The 9725-nt window shown below is 36.2% G+C and overlaps 1 protein-coding gene and 1 long non-coding RNA gene across 2 annotated transcripts; both read right to left on the reverse strand.

The window, feature by feature from the left end:
- Positions 1-1092: 1092 nt before the first annotated feature.
- Positions 1093-3484, reverse strand: LOC113320955. Its single transcript, XR_003346370.1, has 4 exons — positions 2985-3484; positions 2055-2899; positions 1843-1923; positions 1093-1533 (listed from the first exon to the last, which is right to left on the reverse strand). It is a non-coding gene; the product is annotated as an uncharacterized LOC113320955 (long non-coding RNA).
- A 1116-nt stretch (positions 3485-4600) lies between these two features.
- On the reverse strand, positions 4601-6762 carry LOC113323172. Its single transcript, XM_026571449.1, has 4 exons — positions 6108-6762; positions 5812-5879; positions 5535-5714; positions 4601-4982 (listed from the first exon to the last, which is right to left on the reverse strand). The coding sequence occupies exons 1-4, from the start codon at positions 6622-6624 to the stop codon at positions 4812-4814; spliced, it is 936 nt and encodes a 311-aa protein (XP_026427234.1). The 5' UTR covers positions 6625-6762; the 3' UTR covers positions 4601-4811.
- Between the last annotated feature and the right edge of the window lie 2963 nt (positions 6763-9725).

Raw genomic sequence — 9725 nt, forward strand, 5'->3', positions numbered from 1 at the left:
CTTCTAAAGAATATGGAGAAGATGTGTTGGGAGACGAAATTCCCATAGTAAGTGCAATAAACGCATTGTTGTACTTGGTACAATGTACTCGACCAAATATTTCATCCTCGGTGAACTTGTTAGCTAGATATAGCTCAGCCCCAACGCATCGGCTTTGGAAAATAATCATTGACATGAGTTTGTTTTAAAAATAAACCATTGACATGAGTTTGTTTTAAAAATAAATCATTGACATGAGTTTGTTTTATCCCTACAAATACATAAAGAGGACTCCTAATGGAAGTGCAATCCAAAAGTTGTTGATTATAAAGGAATATAATCTCTTCTCGCATGGAAGTAATCAGGGGGAGACATGACTAACTTATTTACTAAGTCATTTCCTATATTCACTTTTGTAAAATATATGGCTAAAGGAACTGTCTAGAAACTCCTCTAAATAGAATCAGGGGGAGATGCCGACATCAGGGGGATCCAAGGATATGATGTCGACATATTCGACTCTGAAATGTGAAGCTGTGATGTATTCTTTTTCCCTTCGATCAAGATTAGTTTTTCCCACAGGGTTTTTGTTACTCGGCAAGGTTCTTAGCGAGGCAACCATAAATACACCAACTACATGATAAATGACGAAGACCTGCAGATTGCTTGATGAACAATATCAGAATCAAAGAAACGAAACTCGATAGTTTGTCAAGTGAAACTAATGCCGGAATCAGCACAACAAAGCAAGGATTACATGGCAACAGTTTTCGGCACAAGTCAACTAGTAGTATTGATAATACTATTGTGTATCAGTACTAGGTGTTCATCAATCATCTATAAACATAGATAAGATGTTATGTATGAGTATCCAGCAAAGGCATACCTCCGGACTTAATCGCGTTGTACTCTTTTCCCTTCGACAAGGTTTTATCCCACTGGGTTTTTCCTTGTCAAGGTTTTAACGAGGCAACATATGCGAGTCCAACTCTGTTCTAAGTTTTCTTAATATTATACTCTTTTCACTTAGTTCAGGTTTTGTCCCTATGGGTTTTCCTGGCGAGGTTTTAATGAGGCAATACACTTAGATACAATGGTCATCGAGGATAGAAACTAGATCTCAAGAGCTACATCTGAAGTGCTACATCGAAAGCATTATATCTGAAGCACTACATATGAAGCACTACTATTGGACAACAAAGGGGGAGTATTGTAGGGCCTTTGACCCATTGTGCGGCCCATCTATATGTAACCAGGGTTGATACTCTAGCCTATAAATAGAGACTTATTCCTATGTAACAAGGTCTTTCATGCCCGTGCATTTGCACGGGCAAGGTGTCTGAATTTGTGAAATAAGTACAGTTCTTTGGTTCACATGGCATTTTCCTTGTTGCTTGCTCATCCAAATTTTCTTTTCGACCAAGAAAAAAGAAAACTAATTTCCCTTTGGTCGGCACAATGAATTAAATAGCCGGTGTTCTAAGATTACCAAAGTTCGAACTTTTGGAGTCCCAACTTCTTAATCCTTCCTTGATAATTATTGCAAAATTTCTTCTGAAAATAGAAAGAAAGAACAAATACCTAATTAGTAATTAATCATTTCAAAATCTAATAAAAAATATATTAATCAAAACATGCAAATGTGAGTTATAAAAGAGCTATTGACCAAGGATTGCAAAATTGGACTAACTATAACCGAGATTCTAATATTAAGCAATTAGCAAAAGTAAGACTTCACTATGTCAAGACTGATTGGCCTCATCTTGAGATGGAAGACCAAGGGTTGCAAAGAAATAAAACATAGCATTGTCACTAAATCGTTAAAGAAGATATTATCTAATGCAAGATGTACAAATATTTTACCCAAAATTTCCTTATTGCATTTGTAAACCCAAAATCCACATTGTAGTTCTCTTCCCTTCTCATATAAGCCAATATTTCCAACTGTTCACAGAACAAAAGTGAAAACAACATATCAAAATATAAGTTTTCTAGTATGCATAAGAAAAACAAATTCTATATGCGGCCATGTACTCAGCATAAACTTGCAAAATCGAGTTTAAGTTTCATTTTACCCGCTTGCATCCAGTCCAGACGTCTAGTTGGTGTATATATTAGCGTAGTCAGTCTGCGCCTTCTCTTCACCTCTGGAGCTTACCGGTAGTAGCTTCGCTAGCGCTAGTAGTGTACTAAATGTGATATCTCTGTGCATATATAGTCTCATATGCTACGCCCTTGTTACCGTTGTATAACAAAAAGTGGATTTCCGATAAAAAAAAAAGAAAACAAAAAAATAGTTCTCCAGTAATATGATAGAATTAATTAAGTTCTAACGATAATCATCCCTTGGGAGAATTCCTACTCTACTTTCTGACACTGGTGCTGATTTGCCGAAACAATTTTTTCTTCAAGTCTACGATGATACATTGTTGATCCAACAATGTCCGGTGAAAAAACAGCATGATGTTCATAAATGAATGTCACATAATTCAATCTTGTTAGCAAATCATTTAATCACAATATTGAATATTGAGAACTTACCTAAAACTGGTTAGAAAGAAAGTTGATGTGTTTTTTCTTTGGAGAAGATGTCTAAACTTTAGAGATCTTTTTGACATGTTCCCAAAATATTAGGCAACTGTAAGACGACTCACTTGCATTTTAAACAACGCGGCGATTGAAGCACATCTTTGACAAAATCTACATCCAAATATATTCCCATTCCGGATGTGTCTCTTCATATCTAAACTGTAAATAGATGAACGGGTGTCGCGATGAGTTAAGTGTTGCCAATAGATGTCGTGGCTTCATATTTTTGCGTAAATCGTGAGAGTAAATATATTGTCCGAAGAGATTACTGATAATGTTTTCCATCAGAGCCAGAGGTGTCCCAAAGTAATATCTGGGATAGAGCGGAACACTAAACAAAAGTAAACACATGTAAGTAAGTCAATTGAATTTTTTATCATCCACAGACTACAATGAGAGTTTGAAAGAAAACATACCTGGGCAAACATGAACCTTGTTACGGATTACTTTCATTTTTTCACGAAACTGAAAAGGTGAATTCAATTTTTGCTTTTCTTTTTCACCTTCGCACAATTGATGATTCTGCAACTGAAAATGTGGAAAAAATTAAAAAAAAGGTACTCCTAGTGTGATTAAAAAAGAATCCGATCAGAAGATACTTGCATTCATCGATATACACTCCATCAACGACTTATAAGGCACGTGTTAGAGAGTATACACCGCTTGGCATCCAACAATATGATGATGGCAATGAAGAGGGGTTTGTTGATCGGAGTGCTGTATATTCGGTCTACACAACTTATGCAATCCAAAAGTCATGTCTGTATAGCATAAAGCCGTGTGCGTGAGAAGGTGCCATATTTTAGGTAACGTTTCTTGACCAAAAGACGTATCTATTTCCTTAGATAAAATGAATGCTTACGTGGCTTCCTTATTTGGAGAAAACACAGTATTTAACCTGGTTGCGACACCTCAGCATAATTATCCTCCTTTATATGAAAAAGTATTGATACTACATTGATATCTAATGAATAAGATATTTTTCTTCTCTATAATTCTCCTTCATCACTTCCTTTAAATTAGTTATATTTCAAATTTGGTAACCTATAAAAATGACCCATGCATTGGTTTCACCTAGAGTACCACCAAACCTATCAGATGCCCCTGGTTCCGAGCATTAAGTAACTCCTAAAAGGGTCTGGACCCTTGTTCTTTGCTCAAATTTTGATCAAAATCTAACATATAAATTGTCTTCGAAATTATTCATGGGTTATCTAAGGTAGAGCTTATTTTTGAGTGACGAGGAATAATTTGGTTTAGTTGTAGTTGTACCCATGTTTTGGAGTCTTGGACTCAAAGTTGATCATCCTTACATGCAAGTCTGTGTCCTGCATAAATGTGGGTGCTCCACAGATAACTAGGCTCACCCATCCTAAAACACATAGGTCGTCGACTGAAAGGCCCACAAATCACGGACACATGATACTGTTTGTACACAATCATGCATTCCTGATGCCAGTTTACCTGAAACATAACAGCCCTGATGTGGCCTATAAGCAAAAACAGGAATCAAGAAAGCCTAAAATTAGTGCATTCATTGGAAAGTAATGGGACATCAAGGACTTTGCAGCTCATATGATAGCTACTTTTCTTGTTTACAAAAAGGAACTCAGGTGAAGTCTATTATATATATAGGAACTCGTATGAAATAACTATTATCTTGCCAAGGATTATGAGAAATCCGAACATGCAATATTCAGTAAAAAAAAGCTTCCTGAGGAGGATCTTTTGACAACAATCAGAAACTCCAATCATGAATGAGATTCCACCAGAAATGATTATAGAAGAGAGAGGGTTTGCAAGCTAAGTTAACTAAGCAATAAGCAATCTACGAATTATGATTCCCAGCCTCAAGAGTTTTGGATATTATCAATAATAATGTACTAAGAAGCACAACAGATTCCTTCAGATGTGGGAGTATTTGGTGGGAACCTTACCCATTACCATTAGAAATACCAACAAATATATCTCTCTAGCTTCCCAATAATATTAAAACAGGTCAATAAAAGTAAGTGATAAAGAGACGGGCAACTAACATTTGATGGCAGTCCATGCTACTGTCATTAGATATAACAAGCATCACAACAGATGTCAACATACATGGCTTCTAGAGAAGAGTACAGAAATTACAAATGGCAGTATTATATGTAAAGCAAGGTGTGTTGTGCTTTATCAAGTGTGATAGCCGATACATAACAACAAATGCGTGCTAGCAAATGATTACAGGGAACGTAAAGTTAGAGCTAACCCATCATAAGTTCAGTATCACGGATAATTTTCATCGATGGAAGTACTATGGCAGCCACAGGTTTTTGCTCATATCCACCACCCTCATCAATTATCAGTCTAAGTCCTTCAATGTAAAGCTTCCCATGGTGACCACTCACCACAACTGTTGGCTTCTCTGTTAGCTCCTGTGGATATCAAAACACACATCAAAAGTCACAATTTTAGTACTTGAAAAAAAATTGTTGAACGTTTCGGAAATATAAAACTGTAGCTGCAGTGCTACTAGACATAGATTTGTTTATCCAGCCATTGATTGATAAAACACACTCAATACATGCATATTCTAAGTAGTAATGTCACTTGTTGGTAATTCATTATGGTAATTTCCAATCAAATAAAACATTTGAGTAATTTATCAGTTGACATAATTTCAAAATAAAATAAAAATAAAATGTTCATGCATACAACAGTTCGTTCGACAAAACTCGCATAGTTACAAAGAGCATATACTAACTTAAGAGAACCGTATAGTTACAAAGAGCATATACTATCTTAACAGAAAGGCATAGTATAAGCATTCAATACGGATGTCAATGCACAACCGTAAAGCTCACATTAAGTTTGTGAAACTAAACAATTATTGTTAATGTCCAACCAAAAAGACTCATACATGTAGTTATGGTTTGAAAGCTAAAACTTGGAATCAACAAATTATATAGAGATATGGAGTCACACACCTTTGGGATATCCCATACATCTTTCCTCCCACTAAGAGCTGCCACTTTAGGAATCTTAGTATCCCTAACTTTCAAAACTTTCAGCTGCTGCTCAACCCCTTTGGCCTTTTCAAGACCAGCATGTACGGCTACAAGTTTACAATGCTTTTTCTCCCCTGATATCTCTATACATACATCATCCTGAAAAATAATAAACACTATCCTTCAGATGTTCTTCCAAAGACAACAAAAGATCAAGTTCTATCTAGTTTAATATAAATAAGTCAGAAAACCTCACCTCATCATGAACCCAAACCAAATCTCTAAGAAAATCCTTGTGTTTATCAGGTACTGCATTAACCAGCTCTGTATAGATAAACAAACTTACTTTCAGTAACCAATAATTTTTCTCTATTAACAAAATTGAGCACCAAATAAACCAAAGACAAACAATCATGAAACAGGCAGATGCCTCCAGGATAAAGTGGTAAAGAAGTTGAGTGCTATACCCAGGAGTTGAATTCAAAACATTTCAGCATTATAATTCATACTGACTGACCAAAAAAAAGAAAAAACAATTATCAAACAGATTACCTGCAGAACCATGAGGGACCTTATAAGATTCAAAAGTAGGCGCAGCATCATAAATAGAACCCTTATAATCCATTCCTTTAGAAACATTATATTTATCTTTAATCAAACCAGCCCATCTTCTACCTTGAAGATGCATATCCTCATACCCCATCCCTTTAAACCAACCTTCTCTTTCTTCATGTTGTTCATATTCTTTCCAAGTTTCTGAAAATGGTGATCCATCAGGTGGTGATGGGAGTACTTTAACAAAAGCTGAAAAAGCGAAATCATGATTTCCACAGAGAAAAACATGGGTTTGTTTTGGGTATCTTGATGGAAGAGAGACTAAAAAATCGATCACTTTTCGAGTATCTGGACCACGATCACAATAATCACCTAAGAAGATTATTAGAGCTGTCTGAAATGAATTTGGATTGATTAAAGCTTCAAGATTGGACCAGAGATTTCGAAGTTTAGAGTAATAGCCATGGATGTCTCCAATGCAACAAACTGTTCTCTCTTCTTTCTTGTCTCCCATTTCTTCTATTTTTGGTCCTGAATTAAGTGGAAGAGGGATTCATATAGGAGATTGTGGTCCTGAATTAAGTGCTTATGATGAACGAGGTATTCACATAGCAGATTGTGGTCCTGAATTAAATGCTTATGATGAACGAGGGATTTCATACAGGCGATGGAGAGATTCGATACCAACTTGACCTGTGCATATCTTTACACTCTGTTAACACCGTTGAGTATGAATGGATGGTTTAGATTCCAAATGCCAAGTTTTCCTGGACGACCTTGTTTGGACGGTGATTTGGGCAATCCTCCATTGACCACAGGTTTCAGAATACTCCAACCAACATGGCTAGGTTTCCGCAATAGCTCATGTAAGAAGTGGGAATCATTCTCACTAAACAACTTAAAGGCTAAAGGGAGATTCTCAATTTCTTAAACCAAGTTTTTTTTTTTTTTTTTTTTTTTGCTGCTAACAATTGGAGATTTTATTAAGCCAGGGAGTTTAATAGCGTGTTTGGATACAAATCTATTTCTGACTTCTGCTTCTCCAGAAGTAGAAGTCAGAAGCAGAAGTCGCAAGCAAAAATATTTTGTTTCACAAAAAGTTAACTTTTCTGCTTCTGGAAGTCATTCTCAAATTGTTTACTCAAACTAACTTCTGACTTTTTTGCTTCCAGAAGTCAAAAAACAACTTCTGGATGTGTATCCAAACACGCTATAAGTTATCCAACATTAATTGTTCCTCTATAATATTAGGAGGAGCATCTGACCAGACCTTACTAACTCTAAACTTTCTACTAAACTTAGCTAGCTTGTCCGCTGCTTTATTACATACTCTAGGAATGTATTTGCATTCCCAACATTGAAATGACTTTAAAACTACTAAAACATCAAGCAAAATGCCTTCATTCGCCCATGTTATAACTGGTGAAGCTTTATTAATATAGTCTGCAATATTCTTTAGATCAGTTTCGAATATCACATCTGTAAGCTGCATCGTTTTACTCCATCTGACAGCATCAAGAAGCGCCAGGCATTCAGCTTGCTCTGCATCCTTTATTCCTGCATAGCAGTTTGCTGCGCATCCCTTCCAGGTGCCTACAAAATCACGCAAGATACAAGAAGTTCCAGTTTGTCCTGTGTTGAGATGAAAAGAACCATCACAATTGATAGTTAAAAAAGGCAGCTTGGGTGGATTCCATGCTGCATTGGGCTGTAGGTTTCTATGAGGTATCTGCTGGTTTTGGCCAGTAGTTTTATACAATCTGTCAATATAATTATCAAAGCAAATAGCTTTTCTCGCAGTAACTCTTGGCTCAGGATTTTTGTTTTGAAAGACAGTCTCACATCTGTCATTCCATATGCTCCATGCAACCACCATAGCAAGATTAATCCAGCTATATTCTGTGTTATTCTGCTTATCTTGTAAAAGCCATCCTTGAAAAATTTAAATAACAGAAGTATGAGGTCTTTGTAAAAAAGCACTCCCACCTGGGACTTCCATCCAGACAACCCTTGAATAAAGACATAAGAATAAGATATGTATGGTGCTTTCATCAAACTAGTTTCACATAGGGCATTGTTGGTTTGTGTATCCACGGGCCCTTGTTAGTCTTTCTCTTGTAGGTAAAATATCTGACAAACATTTCCAAAAGAAGTGTTTAACCCTAGGCCAAGTATGCACTTCCCATAACTCTTTCCATTTAACAACAAAACCTTGAATTTCAGTAGAAACCTGAACATCCCCCAAATTTTCCTCATAAAGCTTATTGTAGGCATACTTTAAAGTAAAACCCCCATGTTTTGTGAGTTTCCACATCAGCTTGTCATCTAGTATTGGAAAGATCCTCATTTTTATGATTAAATCCACAGTTTGCTGATCAAATAAATGTTGAAGTAGTTGCAAATTTCATTCTTTCCCATTTGATTGCATAAGATCCATAACCCATATATAATCTTCATTGTCATTAATATATGTTCTTGGACTTGGGGGATTATCCATTCCAATTATCCATACATCCAACCAAATTTTTATCTTATTTCCCCTTCCTACTCTACAATAACTGTTGCTTTTAAGAAGAAGATATTGTGTTGTAGCCCTCTCCATGACTAGGAACAATCATTTTTAGGGCTAGCATGTAGCAAACTAGTTACTGGGAAGTACTTTACCTGAATTTCCTTTGCCCATGGTTCTTCAGAATTTGTGCATAACCTCCAAGCAGCTCTGACAAGTAAAGCTTGATTTAGAACTCTCAGATCCCTAAAACCCCGACCTCCAACATTTTTATGTCTGCCTAATGTTTTCCAAGAAGTAGTATAAGTACCTCTCTTCTCATCAAATCCCCACCAGAAATCCCTTTGTAGAGCTTCCATTTGTTTAGTATCAAATAGAATCTGTAAACAACTCATTGAATAGGCAGGTATTGTGTTTGTCACAGTTTTGATCATTAATGACTTGCCATATTGTGTCATTGTCTTACCATTCCATGTTGATAGCCTTCCTTTAACTTTTTCAACCAGATAAGAAAAACATTCAGTTTTTTTCTTCTTCATGATGAGTGGAATACCAAGATACTTTTCATTGGGGTTCATTCTTTGCACTTTCAATCTTCTAGATAGCAATCTTCAGAATATGTTAGGAACCTTAGTACTGAACTAAACACTTGATTTATTAAAATTCACCAATTGTCCAGAAGCAACACCAAAACTATCAGTTATCTGGAGCAAATTATTGACATTGTGCAGATCAGCTGTAGTGAAGAGTAGGCAGTCATCTGCAAATAATAAATGGGAAATAGCAGGGGGCCCTGAAGCAATTTTAATCCCCTCTATTTTGCCATTCTGTTCAGCATCTAGTAACTGTCTTGAGAAAGCCTCCATAAGGATGATGAAGAGTATGGGGAGAGTGGATCCCCCTGCCTAATTCCCATTGAAGGAGTGTAAGAATTATAAGGTGCCCCATTTAACAATACAGAGATCTTTGTGGTTCCAATATACTGCATAATCAGTTTGCAAAAATCTTCACAGAAATCCATTTTGTGCATGATATCCATCAAAAAAGGCCATTCAACCCTGTCAAAGGCTTTTGACATATCCAACTTAAGAGAAAGAGTATGTTTG

The sequence above is a fragment of the Papaver somniferum genome, chromosome 11 (assembly GCF_003573695.1).
Source record: "Papaver somniferum cultivar HN1 chromosome 11, ASM357369v1, whole genome shotgun sequence".
Lineage (NCBI taxonomy): Eukaryota > Viridiplantae > Streptophyta > Magnoliopsida > Ranunculales > Papaveraceae > Papaver > Papaver somniferum.

Bases quoted from the DNA above. Each gene is read 5' to 3' on its own strand.
- LOC113323172 (XM_026571449.1), bottom strand. From the start codon at position 6,624: ATGGGAGACAAGAAAGAAGAGAGAACAGTTTGTTGCATTGGAGACATC. The intron at 5,880-6,107 runs GTAATCTGTTTG...TTATCTATACAG, and splicing joins GGTCCCTCATGGTTCTGCAG to AGCTGGTTAATGCAGTACCT. The intron at 4,983-5,534 runs GTGTGTGACTCC...TGATATCCACAG, and splicing joins ATGTATGGGATATCCCAAAG to GAGCTAACAGAGAAGCCAAC.